This window comes from Medicago truncatula, chromosome 4, assembly GCF_003473485.1.
Source record: "Medicago truncatula cultivar Jemalong A17 chromosome 4, MtrunA17r5.0-ANR, whole genome shotgun sequence".
Lineage (NCBI taxonomy): Eukaryota > Viridiplantae > Streptophyta > Magnoliopsida > Fabales > Fabaceae > Medicago > Medicago truncatula.
Genome location: NC_053045.1, coordinates 64655821 through 64676644, shown reverse-complemented (window position 1 = coordinate 64676644; position 20824 = coordinate 64655821). Strand labels below are relative to the sequence as shown.

Sequence of the window (20824 nt, the reverse complement as noted above, 5' to 3'; positions counted from 1 at the left end):
CCATGTTTTTAATTGAGCGATTTTGCACCCCATCATTTTCCCCCTTTCTGATTTGAAGGCCCCTCGTGTGTTTTAGTGATGATGTGTCTAATTTTGATGATGTGTGTAAATGATATTTTAAAAAACAAAATAAATCATAACAATTAAATATTTTTTTTTGAAAAATAACAATTAAAATTATTAAAAGTGGTTAAATTATAAAAAAGAAATACATGTCCCTCATGGAACACCATTGAATTCATGGTGCTGACATACATATTATCCTTGTTGCGTTCCTGTACTCAAACAAAACCATTGGATTCGTTCATGTTCTTCGAATGTTGAACAGTTCAATCCATTTCCATTCCTCACAATCACTCTACATAACACTCTAATTCCAAATCCATGTCACTCTCACACTCTTCTTCCTCAAATCATTACTGTGCATTACTCAAACTCTACTGCGAAACCCGCAACTTCACCAAAGCAAAAACCCTCCATTCTCACATCATCAAAACCCTTCCATACCCTGAAACCTTCCTCTTAAACAATCTCATCAGTTCCTATGCCAGAGAAGAGAGTGCAGATGTGGTGGGGGTGGGAGGTGTGGGCGGAGGGATTTAACCCCAAATCTGGGTTCCATTTTTCTTTTTTATAATTTAACCACTTTTTAATAATTTTAATTCTTATGATTTATTTTGTTTTTAAAAATATAGTTTGCACACATGTCAAAAATTAAATGAAGGCACATCATCAATATCAGACACATCATCACTAAAACACATGGGGGCCTTCAAACCAGAAAGGGGGAAAAAGATGGGGTGCAAAATAGCTCAATTAAAAATATGGGGTGCAAAATCGCACAATTGGCAAAAGATAGGGGGGAAAAGTGCAATTAAGCCTATATTATATATGTATGATGCTCAACCACACCAACCAACCACTCTTATTGTTCACTGATTTCACTTTCACTTTTTGAAGGGGATTACAACTAAAATATTAATATTAAACTGTTAACATGTGTGGAATGAGATGATAGAACACCTCACTAACTGGTTTGATTGAAATTAGAAATTGTCTAGCATGGTTGAAGATTGGATTTCTCAAGCAAATGCAAGGCAGCGTCAGGGTAGAGCTGGACGTGTAAAACCTGGAATTTGCTTTCGCTTGTACACTCGTTATAGATTTGAAAAGCTCATGCGTCCTTATCAGGTATGCATTTTGAAAGGAAATGCTTACAAGAATACTCTTACCTACAGAATTCTTTTACCGACAGCTTTAACTGCTTCTGATAGTTACAAATGTTCTAAGACTAACCTACAATATATATACTCACTCATGTAACCTCTCTCATTAGGATGAACATTATTTGGATTAGATATTTCAGTTTCTCTGAATTACTCTCTGTTTCTTTCTACCATGAATTCTGAAATTAAAGATTCTTTAATGTGCATTTAGTTTGTTTTATGTTTTCATTTACGATTGATATATTTTTGTTATAAATATCGGATTTTTGTAATTATTTGTAATAATTGTATTTAGTCCATTAGATTTAGAATAGTCTATTTTTTTTAAACGAATAGTCTATTTATTTAAACGAATTAGTGTTTTAATCTATTGAATGAGATTATTTTAATTTCTTCAGAGAAAATAAAATACTCTCAGCCTTGTTATTTATAACCGAGTGATTACAATTAAATCTAATGATTTCCCATTTTCATGATTTTCCACTGAAAAATGTGAAATCTTATGTATGGTTTGAAATATTTTGATTACAATTTCTTTTGAAAATCATTGCAATAGGAAACACAATAAAAATAGAATGCCATTTGTACTATTATTACTACTGTAAATATTTAATTATTATCTATTGTAAACAAAATTGAATATTTTGTAGTTATAAGTGGAGGTTGTGCTCACCCCACTTAGGCTTTGTTTGGGAGTTTAGAGGGGAGGGTTTTGAAAAATAGGAAGGAGCAAGTGCAAGAAATAGAAGACATTGGGAGGAGAGGGCTTTGGAGGTTAATTTTTATACATAATACAAAATCTCCCTCATTTGGGGGAACTCAAAAATTGTATTGGGGAGGGTTTTGGGAGGTTTCGGAGGGTTTATATGAATTTTTCAAATTCAATCTATGTTGTGATGATATAAATTTATAATTACAAAAGTACCCAATATCCCTCATTTTCAAGATTTTAAGAATGAAATGCCAAAAGCAAATGTTGTTTGTTGTCTTTCCATCATTCTAATATCCTTTCTTTTCCTTATGCATCTATGTTATATTCTTCTTATCCAGGTGCCGGAGATGCTTCGGATGCCATTAGTTGAATTGTGTCTGCAGATTAAATTACTATCTCTTGGGTATATCAAGCCGTTTTTGTCTACTGTAAGCAATAATTTTTTCGGATTTATAAGAATTATGTGATCAGTTATATGGACTGCTCTTTACAGTATATTTCCAATAACAGGCTTTAGAACCTCCGAAAATCGAAGCAATTGATTCAGCAATGTCTTTATTGTACGAGGTACTCTGACATTTTCCTACTATGTTTTCTCATCCTTCCAGTTTTTTTCTTCAACAACAAATATTCCCTTCCCTATTAGCTTTGTGTTTGGAAATATGTTTTTATATAGTCATAAGTTCATAACCTGTTTGTAGAACTATGTAATATGATAGATAAAATGTTTCCTGATTTATGTATCTGCTTTCTTATAATGAAACCAAAATGGTGCAGGTCGGTGCTCTTGAAGGGATGAAGAGTTGACACCTCTTGGGCATCATCTGGCAAAACTACCTGTTGATGTATTAATTGGGAAGGTGTACACATTATTATTTCCTCTTATTTTCAAAGGATTAAAAAAAATCTTGTTTTCATTTCAATGCAACTTTATTTCTCTAGAATTCATTTATTTTATATATGATTTTTGTCTTTTTGTTTATCTATTCAATGTTCTTCACCTAAATTAAAATTGTTTGATATTAAAACATCGACACACACTCCCATTTCCATGTAGCTAAGGTTCATTGTATAGCAAGCAATGTATCTTAGGGGTTAGCTTAGCTACTCCATGTAAATGGCATTGTTCATTTACTATCAATGTAACTTCCATGGTCATAAATTATATGTTGGATGGCTCAAATCGATGGTTCTATTAGGTTTTCATATTGAGCATAACTCATTCTGACCATAATAAGCAGATTTATTCTCGTTATTATTTGATAGATTTATCTCCTTAGGGCCCGTTTGATGCCCAAAATAAGAGACAAGATATGATTATTGTATCATATCTTGTCTCAATCCAGTGTTTGTTGAGGCAACGAGATATGGTAAACTAATCTTGAAACTTATCCTATCTTGTCTCTCTGATTAAAATTCTTATCTTGAATATGAGTTGGGTTAGAAATTAACATGATAGGATAAAATAAAATAAAAATTATTGATTTATTCCTATTATATATAACTATGTGAAAACTGACATCTGATAAAATATAGATATAAATAAAAGATAAACAAAAAATTGATATGAAATTAATAAATAAAATATTAATAATTAATTTATTGAAATTAGAATCTTTTAAAATAAAATTATTATTAAAAATTACAAAAACATGATTATAAATTTATTTTTATTGACGCATTAAATATAATTTCTTGCAAGGGTAATTCTGTTATTTACCTATAATACATACATACATACATACATATATATATATATATATATATATATATATATATATATATCTTTATTTAGCATATTTAACATATATAGTGTAATTATTTATTTACTCATTTTGTTTTCTAATAAAAATTAATTTTTTTTACTTTTTTTTAGTATTGTCAATGGATTTTTTTTTTAAATTATATGAATTGTTAAATTACTTATACAATTTTTTTAGTTTTATAAGTTTAAAAATATTAAAATTTAATTTCAAAAGAATATATGTAATTGTTTCACAAGGGTAATTTTGTCATTTAAATATGATATAGTATATAATATCATGTCCTTATTAGGTGTGTACCAAAAGAATGATATGATAAAATACTGTTATCATGTTTGTTATCATGATAGGATAATTGTTTACCCTGCCCCTATCCTATCATATCCTTATTGAGCTCTATATCGTATTTTGTCTCTATCCTATCATAAGTCATAACCATCAAACATGCTCTTAGTTTCCTGTAATTAGAATATATTTGATTTAATTTTATTTTAGTAAATGCCCTTTCCTTATTTAGGGTAGATTTGATACGGTTTATATTTTATTTACACCTTAAATACCGAAAAATGGAAAGAAAAAAATTTAGACCTTTTTTCTACTATTTTTCTTTTCATATGATATAAGGTTGCTGGGCCAGCCACTAATGGTGTTTCTGTGACTGCAGATGATGTTGTATGGTGCAATTTTCGGTTGCTTGTCACCGATTCTTTCAGTTTCTGCATTTTTAAGTTACAAGTCTCCATTTGTGTATCCCAAGGATGAGGTCTTCTATACTATAAATTCTTTGATATATATTTAGTCTGGTTAGCTAATTTGACTTTGAATTAAATGCTGTGTGTCTATCTTCAGAGGCAGAATGTTGAAAGAGCAAAACTAACATTGTTGAATGATAAGCAAGATGGGCCTGGTGAGGGAAATGATATTGATAGACAATCTGATCATTTACTTATGATTATAGCTTACAAAAATGGGAGACTATTTTGAACGAGGTCAGTATGTGATTCTGATTTGTTTTTAGGCACGCCCTGTGTAATTAGTTTTAAGATTACCCTGGTTGAGGGATGCAATATCTTATGGTATGCTGCCTTCTAAGTATTACTATTACTAATGCTCTCAGAAAATGAGATTGCACATGAAGAAAACTTACAAGTAGAAATGACTACCATGTATCTCCTTGCGAGGGAAAATAAGTAAATAAATGAATAGAGAAACTGCCCTTGCTTATCATAATCATCATGAAACTTTAGCTGTAGGTATACTTAACTATTAGCTGTAAAAAATGTGTTTATAAACACAGGCGGTCCTCATCTTACCAGCTGGTTTTGTAAGAGTTGAGTTAGGCCCAACCCAGATTATAAGAGAACTTTCATATTTTGCAAGACATATTTCGTCATAGTATTGCCTTCTCTCAAAAAAATATTGATTACATTTACATCTGCAGAAAGGACCAAAAGCTGCACAGCAATTCTGCAATTCATATTTTCTGAGCAGCTCTGTAATGTTTATGATAAGGTATTCTATTTTTTACTTCATCTTATTCAAGGGACTAAACTTCAGAGGGGCAATTTCGGTGGGCTAGTTTGGCTTCTTAAAAAAGGGACTAAACTCCAAAGGGGTCTTTTTTTTATTATTTCTCCTGCATCTATCTCTTTACTATTTTTCATTAAGACATCTCTCAGCTACCTCTAAGTATTCTTTCGTCTCGTATTACTTAACAATTTTTTTTTTTTTTATCTTCCCTTTCATTATATCATTTAATTAGTAATGTTCCTTGTGACATGTCTCTTGGTCCAAGTAAAAAGAAGAATATGCTGAAATGTTAAGTTTCAACACACCATAGGTTGAATTTACATAGAATGGACATAATGAATAGTGAATACTACAATACAGTTTGTGATCCTTGTTTCGTTAGCATATTTATATATTCTAGGATTAGAGAAAATGTATTTTTCTCAATGAAATCAGAATGGAGATACAATAGGCGTTATTGCTTCTTGCTGCACATGTAACTAAGTTACCCCAAACAAAGGTGCAATAAACAGATGTAGATTGTAGACCTCCTATCTCCTGGGTTCCTTCCTTGTTGTCCCCAAGTTTTTTATATGTTACATCCTTTGTCACAAAAGTAATTATCGTAATTAAATAAGTAAAAATACCAGACAATTAGGTATAATAAAACATTTAAAATAAATAAGTAACAAAACCATAACCGCAGAAATAACAAATCATACGAATTAAGAATCTAAACTCCTAATTATCACTATAATAAGAGCCGATTCTAAGTAAATCTCAAAATTAACCAAAAGCCAGCCAACACAGAGGAAACTAATGTGATCACATCCTGATGATCACTCATCAGAATCATCATTGATTTCATCTTATCGTGCCAGATCATCATTTACTCGCACGATTGACGTGCAAGCAGTCACAGGGGAAACAAACGAAGCTGAGCCATCATACTCAAGCATAAAATGAGCGGAGTATGATATTTCAAATGCAATGAAAAATTATTTAACTATGCAATCATCATAAATACGTAAACATTCATTTAATATGTTATCATGTATGCATGGCAATACAATAAGCACGTTAATCATCAACTGTCTCTCAATTGGATCCAGCTAACTCCGGGTTTACGTGGGTAGAGAAGCCATATAAGAGTCTTGTCAGGGTAATTTAGTATTCAACGTGAATGTCTTCCCCAAGGCTTCATCAGCCTTTTACTTCGATTTTATCCTACTTATATGAATGCATACATGTAGGATATATATTGGTAGGCATTAATATATGTTAAGGACATGCCAAAAGGCATGTTACTCAAAGCTTATTTTTCTGAATTGTATTTTCTATATCAGCACTTCTCAAGTACACGATTTATATGTATGCAGGGAGATGAGGATACAGTTTGGAACATTGCTAGCAGATATTGGTCTCATCATTCTTCCAAAATTAAATCAGGTTTGATGCCTTTTATTAAGCACTCCTTCTGTTCCCTTTTAATTTTCACTTTTGCAGAAATTTTTTGTTTCTAATTAACTGTCACTTTCAAAGTTTAATACAACATTAAATGTTGTTTTTCTTATATTACCCTTATTTATTTATTGCAGAGAGAGAAAAATATATGAAATGAGATATTAAATGATTAGGGCTATTATAGGAAAAAGATAAATTGTTGTATCAAAAATAGTAAAATGTATTTGTTGTCTTGGTTTGTGTAAAAAGTCAAAAGGTGACAATTAAAAAGAAACAGATTAAATGGCAGCGTTGCTGTCCAATGCACTTATAAACATGTTCCCTTGCATTCTGAAATGACGATCATTGGTTTTCGTGGGGTTTATATAGTGAAGGTTGGACCTAATGATCATATTGATCATTTCAAAGCTCGTTTGATGGCAAAAGGATATACACATATTTATCTACAACTTACACGCATTTCAGAAATAGACAAAAACAAATTACACCATATTTGACATCAAATATTGATGTCAAAATACCATTTTTCTTAGACTATTTATATTATTACAAATATTCCTACATATGTTTTCTATGTTTAAGTGCTATTAAGGATATACCTTGCTTATAGTGCACTGCACATAGGATAGCATTATATTTGTGTAAGCAGTATGTCAAAAGTTTGATAAAATTGTAAGTGTGAATGCTTTGTTTGTTATTTTCTCTGATGTATAATCTGGACAACCACTTCAGATGGATGGAAGAAAGATAGGAAGTCTTGACAGGTGGCTTTCTGATTCATCACAACCATTTAATATGTATGCACATCACCCGTCAATTCTAAAGGTAAGGCTTGAGTATATTTAGTTATAACTTTTAGACAATGCTTGCTTCTTTTTCGCCAAATCTTTAAGGTGATGTTCTGTGATTCTCTCACTTAGCCATTTGTATCTGTTCTCCAAGTTATGTTTAAAATATGATGTCATTTCCTTCATTTTGCAGTGTCCTAGTTGAGTTTATGCCTTGACTTTTTCTATCTCTTTTGTTATGTCCTAGTTGAGTTTACCACCTAAGTGAAAGGCTTGACCCAAGATTCTGCAAAACTAAAGCATCTTACATTTTCTAATTGTTATCGGACTTCTATTTTTTATTTTTATGCAATCTGTGTCTTCCATGTCTAGAATACGAATAATAGTCTTATTACATATCATTTGAAAGAGTAATCCATTTGTATTTCTTGGGAAAATTGGGCCAAGGGTCAGTCCTTGTACAAGGATACTCATTCTCTAAACCTCCTATTTCATGACCTATCTATCCTATACAGAAATTAGAAGTGGTATAGAAGTGATGTTGAAAAAAATAATGACAAAATCTCATGATCAGATGTTATTTCAAGCAAAGATCTCTGAGTGTACCCTTGCAGGCTATACTATGTGCAGGTTTATACCCCAATGTAGCAGCTGGTGAACAAGGTATTGTTTCAGCAGCTCTCACCAGCCTTAAGCAGTCTCCTAGCACTGCGAATTCTAGTCATAGAGTCTGGTTTGATGGAAGAAGAGAAGTTCATGTCCACCCGTCTTCTATCAACAGTAGCACAAAAGCATTCAAGTACCCTTTCTTGTCTTCCTTGAAAAGGTTTGTAAAGTTTTTGCTGAACTTTGTTAAGATTCCTTTTTTGCTTAAAATGTTGCTTGAACATAATTTGGAAATGTATTATCTCTTTAAGTTTGTTCATTTAGTTTGTTGCTTTGAAATCAATGTAATGTAATAATACGTATATCAATATTATAAAATATCTTAGAATATATTAGAGAATTTTAGTTTAGTTCTTACGATTTGTTTATAATCTTAGAGTATCGTAGATTATCTCTTTGGATTAGTTTTTTATATTACATATTATGATTTGTTTCTTAATTTCTCTATTTATTTAGGATTAAGTCTATGTATCCTTACAACGGGGACTAGTGTTCGGTCTTTCCTATCAAGTTATTAGCAATAATATTCAATGTTATTAACTATAAATTTGGATTAGTGTTCACCATTTTGTATCAAGTATATTATAGAAAAAAGTATTTATCAAGTTATTGACAATAATATTCAAAGTTTTTTTTTTGTCCCTGTGAGCTTAGCTCAGATGGTAAGGACTAATCAAGTATATTATAGAAAAAAGTATTTATCAAGTTATTGACAATAATATTCAAAGTTTTTTTTTTTTTTTTTGTCCCCGTGAGCTTAGCTCAATTGGTAAGGACAATGCATAATATATGCAAGGTCTGGGTTCGAATCCCGGCCACCACCAAAAAAAGTTCTTATTTTTTTTCTCTCCTCCTTTTGTCAAAATTGCATAATTTCAACATGGTATTTCCAGCTTGGTTTGATATTACGAGTCCGTTTATTTCCTGATTTCCCTATTTATTTTAGATTGAGACTATGTATCGCTATAAATGGGAATTAGCGTTCAGTCTTTAGTATCAAGCTATCAAATTACTAATAATAATATTCGAAGTTCTAATTTTTTTTCTCTACTCCTTTTGTCTAAAACAGATAGCAGTATGTGTTTACAATTCTAAAATAATTAATAACCCTGTAACTAGTTTGGTTGTTCTTTCTAGAGAAATTATGTGCCTGGCTAAATTTTCTTACTCAGTTTAATATTTTGAGAAAGTGAATTTTGTCTCAATTGCATACATCAGTTACATACAGGAGAATATATAAAGAGCGTAAATATAAGGATTTATATTTTTCCTAATTAATGTAATTGCATCATTATCCTGTTTACACTAATTCTAAAACACCCCTTCAAGTAATATATAAAATATATACATCAAACCTGTACATTTATAATCAATCTGTTTACATGTAAATGACGTAAATGTTAAAATTTTCAGGTTGAAACGAACAAAATATTTTTACGAGATACTTCAGTCATTTCTCCATACTCAATTTTGCTCTTTGGAGGGTCAATCAATGTTCAGCATCAGGTACATATTCTATTACTCTATTCCCAAATAAATTATACTTATGGCAATGGCTAGAGACCATACTCATGGGGCTAAGATAGACTTATTCATGTTATATTTATTTCTTTTTTTTCTAGATTTATAAAATCATTCCTAAAATACTAGATTTGATATTTTTTTAAGCCTTGACTGTGATCTTGTCCATTCAAAGTTGTTCACTATTTTTCCGAAATTTCACAATGAAATTCAGAAACAATACACCATTTTATTTAAGTTTTATTGCGGAAAAAATACTCTTTTGCACCTTTTATCGTTTTATGGTGTTTATGCCAAGGTTTGTCGGTCCTCATGTTCACAAACCAGTCAATGAAACTGAAGTATTGAGAAAAATACCATGATTATTGAAATTCTTGATACCATTTATTTTATTTGCCAACTTGCCTTCAAAATTTTGGGGTAATAATTGTTCTTAATGCTCATTTTGTGGGTGCCTGTTCTCTAGTTTAGACTTGTTTTGATGCTTTTTCCTCTAAGTATTCGTAGTTGAATTAGTCATGGGGACTTTGTTGACATTCTAATCTTATTCTAAAAAATTCTTTATAATTCTAAGTAATCCCCACATTTGAATCATATTTTTTTGATGGGTTTAGAACCTTGCTTTCTAATTTTCACCTATTTACTAATTCAACTAAATAGGAAAATAATAACATGCAACAAACGCCTAATTGAAAAATATTTACTATCTCTGACATGGAACCAAAAGAGATCTTTGTGGCTAATTATTAATCGGAGGAAACAGAACCATGTGTTAGCTCTCTCTCTAGATTGTTTAATGCTGCTCATTCAAGTGTGAAATTCTTGTTTGTTTTGAACTTTCTTTCCTTTACATGATAGACTGGACTAGTCATCATCGATGGATGGTTAAAATTGAATGCACCTGCCCAAATAGCTGTCTTGTTCAAGGAGCTACGGTTGACTCTACATTCCATTTTGAAGGAACTTATTAGAAAACCAGAGGTACCACTTTATAGATATATTCCATTTCTAATGATATTTTGAATGTCTTGAAGCTTTCCCGTTGCCCATCATGTTTCTCTTATCCTCTTCGCTGGTTTTAATGCATCAAAATCTACCTTAATATTGTTTCAGTTATATTAACTTAAAGCTTATATTCTTCTGTAATTTGTATGGTATGGTAACTTAATGCTATTTGTTTTATTTTGTTGTAGTAACGACACGGTTATTTTTTGTTTGTTTGTTTTCAGAATGTGATCGTTCTAAATGATGAGATCATTAAGTCTATCATCAATCTTCTTTTAGAAGAAGGCAGTGTGCCTAAATGATTGAGTGTCAGAGTTACATGGAAGAAAGCTGTATCTGCTATGCACTTCAGAGATTTGGTCATTCTTAGGAGTAAAGGGAGCTGAGCCTTCTCATCCCTGAAACAAACAAGAGCCCTTTTTTGGACCATTGAGTATGAACTGGACCTCAATAATAATCATGTTGCACTCACTAGGTAAATGGTAAAGGATAGCATATTAATTTCTAGGTAGGCAGAGTAGAGAGTTTATTCAAGCATAGACAAAGTGTAGCATATTAATCATGTTGCACTAGGTAAACATGGTAAAGGATAGCATATTAACCTTGATGCCAAACCTATAATTTGTGTATGGTGTTTTGTTCATGAAAATATCTTTGTACTCGTAAATATCTTATTTGGTAAGATGTGGTTGGATGCAGGTGTAAACAACTTTATACTAATGGTGCATACCAATTAAATTCATAATATCATACAGTATAAAAAACATGAAATTGGGGTTTTTCCTGAAATTACTTGCCAAACAAGTTAATAAATGCTTTGAATAAATAGGTAAAATAACCAAAATCTGGACCTTATCGTCCCTGATATGAGCCTTGAGGGCTAATTGTGAAGGTGGAGGTGATGTTAGCAGAGGGTTGAAGGCGATGTGTTAGCGGGATGGAATGATGCAAGGCCTAAACAATGGAGAGCATATGTAAGAAAGAAAAAGAAAGAGAACGTACAAAAAGTGTGATCGCCTAGCTGGAAGATTTGTTACGATATTATCCTAATAAACAGTAGTGCATGGGGAATTGGTTAGTCATTCAATCATTTTCATGCTCGCCTTTACGGTTAGACAATAAGAGAACCATGTATATATACAAAATATGATGTTTTAGAAAAGTTCATCAAAAACAAATGTTAGGACACAAAATTCTGAATTTATAAGTATCAAATGAAAGAGTTTCTAATACTTGGTAGATGGGCAAAGCCGCAAATTCTTGCTCAAGATAAAATCTGTAGAATGATCCTTACAAAGTTTATGTACTATTTCATGTGTGAGATTGCATCATGCGTGAATTCAAATGCCAATTGCATCAAGCAGCTGGAATGCTGAGACACCGAAACTAGTGAATTAGCTACAATTGCACCACTGGCAGCAACTGCAGGACGCCAATGCCAGGAAAAGTGGAGTCTCCACAACAATAAAGGTGTGGAATTGGAGTTGAATGTCCAGGAAAGGTATCTGTACCAGCTTGTATAGCTGGTCCATATGTTCCTCTGTTCCTCCGAAGAAACCTTTGATGTGTGAGTGGACTTCCAACTAACTTCACTTCACATTTCTCCCTGCTGAATCCTGGTCCCACTGCTCTCTCCACTGCTCTCCACATTATCTATTTGTTGTTTGAAATAATAATCATTAATTAAAACACATACACGCTGCTTGCTGTTATTCATTCATTCAATTTCATATATACCTCTGATCTTTGAGCTTTAAGATTTCTGTATTCGGCACTCTTACGATCAAGTCCTTCCCACAACTCAAATGGTTCAGTTCCTGGAAGATAAGCATGTAACACATGTTTTCCAATAGGTGCCAGATTAGGAGTAAGTACACTAGGAACTGATATCAACACAACATTCTGATCTGCATCAACTCCTCTTTCCCAATCATTTACAACTATATGATGAATTCCTAGATCGCTGCGTATACCCTGCTCACTCGATGTTGAATACTTCAAACAGATGCATGGCAAGTGAAAGACTAACTAAAACAAATCATCAAACCTCACCTCAGCATCAAATCCCAAATGGAGATGCATGAAAGATTCGCACTGACTAGTCGTGTTAATCCTATTTGAGTAAGACTTTGGAACAACTTCTTGAGGGAGCAATTTTAAAGTATCCCACATTGATGCATTGCTCACAACAGCCTTCTTGGCACGTATGAACTGCAGCAAGCATAGCAGATGATAAAGTCGATATTTTCATATCAATATTCATTCAAATTAATATACTTACTTGGCCGCTCTCAGCTTCACTCCAATGCTCTGTCATTTTCAACAACAATCTTTCCACGTGACTTTGAAGAGAAATCCGCCCACCAAACTTCTCTAGTCCTCGTATAAGAGCATCAACAATACCTGCAGCTCCATCAAGGGGTACTCAAGACAGCCCCCTGGTTTGTACCATTCTGCAAACATGTAACCTGAGGGAAGGGAGAGCAACTGTTTTGTCATCAATAAAATATTAGCAATGACGTTTCACTAATGTTTCAACCAGCGCTATTTCGTTAGTTTTCTATCCATTTAACTGCTGCTTTTAGGTGATTTTTAAGAAATGAAATTGGTCAATCAGTCTACTACTGTCTCTAAGTGAACAGCAGGAATCAAAATTAACAAAAGTCCCTTTAGAGATTTATGTGTATGCACACTGTTAATAATCTATCTGCACAAAAAAAAATGAAGAAGATAGAAACTTGTTATTGTGGTCGTAAATAATTTAATGATATAAATAAATGATTGCACATTGATGAGTGGTAATGGCAACTGGAGATATGTGAAATATAGTACCATCTCTGCAGACAATATACTATCAGATTTGACACCAGCAAGCAAGAAGAAGTAAGTCAATCCAATTGCGTATGAAAGGATTCTTTAGTTGCAAAGAGTCAAGTATTTGGGAAAAAGGTGAGAGAAGTTGTGTGGAACGAAGAGCAGCCTGAGGACCCATTTGGAAAAAGGTATTGAAAAGAGAAGGGCATATCTAGCAGCAGCGGTGTAAAGAACACCGAAATCTCCTCTAACAGATAGAGGGGGAAGAGCCATTGCAGCTGTAGACAAGGGAAGTACAGCATCCAAAAGCTTCTGCCATTCTTGAACAGCTTCAGGACCTGCATAGTTGTGAAGGTCCTTTAAAAACTCAGTAGGACCTATGCGTGACAAGAAATCAGCTTCAGGTACATGGACATCCATGAATCATAAGTAGCGCAGGGGACGGACTCTCCCAAAGCATCAAGAACTTGAGCAAGAGGTTAGCCTGTGGACCTCTTGACTGCAACCAGAGAATAATGATGGACCGGAATCAACTTATAGCCTTTGACATCAAAAGAATGAGCAGCACCTCCAGCATGGTCGTGGCTTTCGAAAACGACAACATCTTGTTCATATCTTGCCAACAGTGCTGCACAACTCAGTCCACCAATACCACTCCCAATCACAATTACATCTGTTTCTGTTTCATCTACTTTGTTGCTGCTGTTTCGCACCACAACCCCACCTTTCCTAATCCTCCCATTACTATGACTATGATGATGATCATCATCAATTCTTGAACAGTATTTTCTCACTCTCATTACATTACAAGGAAACACACCAACACTTACACCCCTCATCGCATTCATGGCATGGCATAGCATGGAAACCAAACACCAAATCAAATATTATGTTGTTGTTTCTTTTCAAGTTGCAACTCCTGTCTTCAGTTTAGCCACGTCACTACCCTACCCAATTTCCTTTCTTTCAATATCCTCTTCAAAAACATTCACCTAAACTAATACTTTCTCCAGGCTTAAATATAAAAGACAATCTTTTATCCAATTAATTTTAATATATCAATTTTGTTGACTCAGTTGTCTCTAATATCTACACTTATGACCCGAAACAATAATATTCTTTAAACATAAAATACATTCTAATATGATTATAAATGTTTAACAATAAATGATTTATCAGTCCAAAAGTTATTAATTTTGATTCATATTTAAATCGTGATAAATAATGAAATATAATTGTATGCAAGTGTTAAAAGTATTTATATTATTTAGAGTAAGAACTAAATTTCATATGACATGAGATTATGGGTGCGTTTTTTTCAACTTTGAAATACAATTGATAGATTTTTTTAAAAGATTTAATATAGTGTTCCTAATATTTAAAAAAAAAAAATTTGAAATGATTTTTACTTGTTATGATTTAGGAAAGGTTAACCCTAATAGCATTTCATTTTAGAGTAAAAAATTGTTTTTTTATGAAAAATATGATTTTTTTTTAAATTCTAAGCAAACATTTAAAATGAAAAGGTGTTATTTTAATAAAAATAAAAAAGCTAAAACAAATGAACCATATGTGGTACGTTTGTGTTCAAAAAAAAAAACCTGAAGTTATTTTCTATTTGTTTATCACCTATAAAATCACTCTTTTAAAAAAGAAAAAATTGACTTGTTCATGTGTTACCTCTCATTTAAAAAATAAAAATAAAAAGATTTTGCAATGTGTTACAATGAGTTAAATTACGGGGACTTTTATACTCTACTCTACATAGGGACAGATTCAATGCGAGGGCAATAGGGTCAGCCGACCCCACTTATTCCACTTGCTTATTGTATTTTTAACTCAAGACTATATTTTATGCAGTTTGACCCCACTTATATAGTATTCCTCGGGTCCTTATTATAAGCAACAAATGACTTTTTAAGTTCATTGAATAATTAATGTACCTCGTTATAAATATAGACTAGATACATTACTTATACAATGAACCTAAAAAGTCAATTGCTGCTTATAATAAGGACGGAGGGAGTGTTATTGTCTTCACATAGTCCATTCATAATACTACAAAAATTACAAAACTAAGAAAAATCTAACGAGTATTCTAAGAGCACTTGTGTAGAAATCAAAAGAAGTAATTTTTTATAAATATTTGGAATTATTATATTGATAAAAATAACGCTTATTTTAAGATAAAATTTTCTTTATGAAATCTTTAATCAATTCTCTTATAGCATCTCTATTAGGAAGATCATAACATTTCTATTATATTATATATTATTCTTATATTTGTTGAAAAAGACTCTCTGATTGACATTGGTGGATGAAAAGAATTTGTTGAAAAAGACTATGATTGACGTTGCTGGATAAAAAAATAATTAATTAGTGTTATATTTTTTTATACTTTGCTACAAATGGAAAAATATTTTCAAAAATCAACATTTTAGAGCAATTATTATAAACATAACTTATATAATTTTTACACGCTTATGCAATTATACAATTCTATATAATTTTTATGATATAACTTTGACTCCACTTATTTAAAATTTATGGATCCATGGATCCGTCGTTGACTCAACATCCAATATAAAAACATATGAATTACGTAAAAAATTATATGAATGGTTAATCATATTTTAGCTCAGTATATTTCTTTAAAAAATGTAGAAATACATTTCTACATGTGAACCCTGTCTTTAAATATAGGACTTTGCTTGCTAATTAATGTGTAGCATGGATTTATCTTTCCCACAATATCTATCTATTTATCTTTCTCGCACCTTAACGTGAACACTGCTAGACCAAATTGTGTTCTAAATTATTTTTTATGGGTCCAGATAACACTCGTCTCTATTTACTCTAATTCAAAAACCAAAGTTTTGTTCTTAACTTATTTTAAATGGACACTACAATTAATCCCCACAAATTATACTTTCTATGATAAAGTATTTGCTTTATTGACACAGTTTCATGTCATTTCTCTCCAACGCTTGGAACAAAACAAATTGTTTTAAAAACACAACGTAAAACCTGCGTTGGAGAGAAACCCATCAAACGCTTCTTCAAAAAAAAGAAACCCATCAAACGTGAATTATCTATTTGTCTTGTTGCCGCTTTTAATTTAACAAAATACCTTCGAACCCATCAAACGAGGGGGCGGGAGAAAACATGAATCCATGAATTTCATTTTCATACATACTAAAAAGTACTTCTAGTCTTTGTCAAGCACTTAAAGGTTTAAATATGTCTCAAATCAAATTTCAGCTAGTTCTTCCATGAAACTGAGATAGGAAAGAAGCTATCAAAAATGAACACAAACATATCCTTGCAATTTCACTTTTGTCGACAAATAAAAATTCACTTGAAGCACTTGGCATCCAACAGAGGTTCCCCTCAAAAGGTTCAAAATCTTCAATCATCTGACCGACACGCTCCTTTTGAGCTTCATCTGAGATGTCGACCTTTGTCCATTCATACAGCTCCATGTCATAGCATTCATCCATCACAAATTTAGGGATTTCTTGCCCACGGAAAAGCCACAACCCTTTTACCTTAAAAGGTGGCTCAGAACCGATAACAAGCATCTTTCCAAAGCATATTTGCGGGCTAAATCATCCGCTGAAGAAATCCACCAACCTTGTTCAATGTCACAAAGGAAACAGTGTTCTCATCATTGTATTTGTAATCACAGAACCAAAGAGAGTACCCTTCAGGATCATACATGTCCCAAAATCCTGCAAGATAGAAGACGGATTTAAAACGATTTTGCCTATGTATGTCTTATAAAAATCTTTGACATTCTTTGAGGGAATATATAGAACCGCAAATTTCACAATGAACAGTCACAAAATTGAAAACAATAACATCAAAGGGGACACAATAACAATACCTTTGATAGCAACCTCTCTGAAGTTGTTTTTAGTGTTCGAGTAGAGTCTTTTCCAGTCATCCAGTATCATCTTGCTTGGAGGAAGAAGATCAAGTGGATTCTTGGGTTTGGCTTGGGTGCCTCTTCTTCTGCTTCTTCTTTCGGCTTTTCTGGCACCTTCTTGGCCTCCTTCTTGGGTCGTCGTTTACCTTGGCCTTAGAATCTTTAGGCTGGGAAGGCTTCTTTGCAGATTGAAGAGGTTGTACAGCTTCAGCTGCTTGACTTGGCCTAATATCTTGCGGAAGTTTGGCTGATTGACCAAGGTCCAAAAGTATCTCTCAACATGAGGAAACTCTGAGGAGAAGCTCTTGACAAAGAGACGGTGAAACCAACATACAAATTGCATGTCGTTATGATGTCAGCCAGGGTAACAGAGTGGCCAACTAGGTAAGTATTGGAGGCAAGGTGAGTGTTCAAAGCATTCAAAGCTCTCTTCAGGCCAGTAATTGCAATCTCTTCAGCCTTCATCCAGAAAAATAATTAAGATCAGGATAAAATATCATAGCAACAAGATGTTAACAAGAACAAAAATATTGAAGATGTAAATAAACCTATGAAGCACAGATATGGACACCGACACGTTGACACCGCTAACAATTTGAGAAAATCATATAATTCAGGGTATCATATGTGTCAATTTCAGACCGGGACACGCCTATAATCGGAGGAATGTTCGTGCTTCATAGAAATAAACCAACTAGGGTGAAGTATCCGTGTCGATACATATCTAACACTCTTTAAGATTCTCTGACATACACATCTGAGAAATATCCAATTAATTTAAATAAGTTTGGGATACGGTGTGGCATGGATTGCTGGATATGTCTAATCATCTATTTACAATTATTATATAATATTGATTCTAAATAGAGTTCAGTGTATGGAAAATGTTGAGGAGAGAAGACTTACTGGAGGAAGGTAAACCCCATATCCCATCTTGGATAGAGCACTTGTTAATATTAGAATCAACCTCCAAGGATGAAAATCAATCCATTGTTCAATTGAGCCTGAAAGAACAAGAGAATGAATAGTTGAATACATAGAAGAAATAATAAAGAAATAGAATAGAATTAAAAGAAGAAAACAAGACTTACATATTGAATCAAAGAAGAACCATACAAAGTGTTGTTGTTGTTTTGTCTGGCAACATAACGAGCAATAGCATTGCTCTCAAAGACAGGACCATCAGGGGTTTCCAAGACAGGAACCTTGCCAAGAGGATTCATGTCGAGAAATTGAGGTGTCTTGTTAGAGACACCCATCTCAAAATTGGGAGTCAATTGAAGTTGGACAGAAGCATATTCAGCTGCAATGCGTGCCTTGTAAGCATTTTTGTTGATTTCCCGGAATGAAGGATCTAATTGATATTAGGGTTAGATTAGATCGATGAATGAAGGGAATGAATGAAAAGAGTTCACTTACCAGAGCCATATTAGGGTCGATCTGGACTGAACCTGCTTATTGCTGCGATAATAATCAAAATCAAAATCAAATCAAAGATAACGATAATGAAAACTGAAAGAAACCAAATCTGCCAAGAGATTTTACTTACAGAGGCAGTTAGTTTGAGCGGCGGAGTGATTTAGGGTTTCAGTTCCTCTCACTGCTATGCGATTTACTATACTAGTATATTCCTTTCCTTTTTCTTTCTTTTTTAACAAATACTCATTTTCGTTTTTTATAAGATTATTTAATTTGTCCGAACTTATTTGGTTTGTAAAAACAGAAAGAAAGTATTGAACAGAACAGTGCCAAGACAATTTTTTTATGTCATTGATTGATTTTTTGTTTTATATGATTTTGGAGGACAAAATGTTATTTTGGTATTTTAAACAACTTGTACGCGTGACAAAAATATAAATTTTTGTCCTGTCCCTTGCCTCAAGTTTGTCCTATATCTGAAACAGTTTTACAAATCAAACACAACTAGAGTTGTTCTGTCATGTTTTCATTTTTAGCAAATCAAACGCACTATAGTTTATAATTTTATATTCCATTAATCAAAATAGTCGTACTAGCTTTTTCTTATATAAATTAATATGAGAGTATATACATAGTTCTGATATGACAAAAAAGATATTGATTAAGTGGTATGACTGTATTAACAAAACATTTTATAGGAAGAGACTGTTTTAACTTATATTATTATTATTTTAGAATTTCGATACGCAAGACCAAAAATAATCATTGTCTTTCTTTCTTTCACCACTTCCACCCCACGTTCTATTTCCTTCTCTTTTTCTTCTTTTTATTTTATAAATAAATTGTTTCTCCAAAAAAAAAAAAATTGTGAGAAATATTTCTATCATAATATGATAAGTAAATACATGATAGTTGATACTCTAGTAGCAATTTGCCGACCAAATTGTATAAATATTTATTAGTATTTTTGTATAAGGAAACTCAACAAAATTCATGTTTTATAAATGAATCAATTATTTCATCATTAAATTATTTGATCTAAATGATTAAAAAGATATTCCCTTTATTTCTTTTAATGGTTACATTTTGACTTTTAACATTAACTTTTGAAATTAACTAAGACAACAAATACTTTTACTACTTTTTATACAATTTAGATTTTTACTACAATAACCTTAATCATTTAATATTTCATTTTATATATTTCTTTATTTACAATAAATATTTAAAGGTATATAGATAAACAACATTTAATGATGTATTGAACTTTGAAAATGACAATTAATTAGAATAAAAATTGTATGCAAAAATTACTGTTATAAATAATATATTTTGTCGTTAAAAAAGGGAACGGAGTGTAATTTATACATAATACAAAACAATAAATTAGAGTTAATATGTCCATGTGATGTGAATTAGTACATAATATAGAGTTACTATGTCCATGTCAAAAAAAAAACACGTGAATTGTTGGTGATATGTCCATGTTAGAATTACTATTTCCGTGGCATGCATTGCATAGCCATAGGTGGATTAGATCTAATCTAATCTAATAATATAGTTAAAAAGTCAGATTTGGACCATTCCAATTCCAATTCATCATCTACCTACCCACCAACTTTTGCAATTTTAGGGACTACAAAACGCAAACCTCTTCTTCGTCCACTTGTTATTATATACATACTCTTACTTCAATTAACTAACTAATTCATAATTCATTGCTGATGATGATGATGTTGTAGTGTTTGTTGGTTCAAATTGGATCGATCGTTCCATTCATTCATTCATCGATCACTAATAATATTAAAATACTTTGCTGCATTCATATTGTTCTAATCCATCAATGTTGGAAGGAAAGATGGTAGAAGAAAATGAACATGAACACGGCCACGACAACTCTTCTGCTGCTGCTGTTGCCATAAAGGTACGTACATGGGTACATGTGACTGTCTAGGATCGATCCATGATGATTTTATTAAGTCACTCACTGCCTTTGTTTTTTATTTGGA

General features: G+C 32.3%; 1 protein-coding gene and 2 pseudogenes across 1 annotated transcript in view; 1 reads left to right on the top strand and 2 right to left on the bottom strand.

Annotated features, from left to right (window-relative positions):
- Positions 1 to 11115, top strand: part of LOC25494381 (DExH-box ATP-dependent RNA helicase DExH7, chloroplastic) — a 34421-nt gene extending 23306 nt beyond the window's left edge. Inside the window, 16 exon segments of the mRNA XM_039833669.1 lie at positions 1051 to 1191; positions 2277 to 2366; positions 2449 to 2505; positions 2716 to 2728; positions 2731 to 2798; positions 4366 to 4464; positions 4551 to 4662; positions 4665 to 4690; positions 5143 to 5213; positions 6590 to 6659; positions 7407 to 7499; positions 8077 to 8260; positions 8263 to 8288; positions 9542 to 9634; positions 10508 to 10630; positions 10879 to 11115. Coding sequence (XP_039689603.1) covers positions 1051 to 1191; positions 2277 to 2366; positions 2449 to 2505; positions 2716 to 2728; positions 2731 to 2798; positions 4366 to 4464; positions 4551 to 4662; positions 4665 to 4690; positions 5143 to 5213; positions 6590 to 6659; positions 7407 to 7499; positions 8077 to 8260; positions 8263 to 8288; positions 9542 to 9634; positions 10508 to 10630; positions 10879 to 10956 — 1344 coding nt within the window. The 3' untranslated portion in view covers positions 10957 to 11115.
- A 650-nt stretch (positions 11116 to 11765) lies between these two features.
- LOC120575838 (prolycopene isomerase 1, chloroplastic-like) lies at positions 11766 to 14472 on the bottom strand (annotated as a pseudogene).
- A 2179-nt stretch (positions 14473 to 16651) lies between these two features.
- Positions 16652 to 19016, bottom strand: LOC120580288 (elongation factor 1-gamma-like; annotated as a pseudogene).
- Positions 19017 to 20824: the final 1808 nt, after the last annotated feature.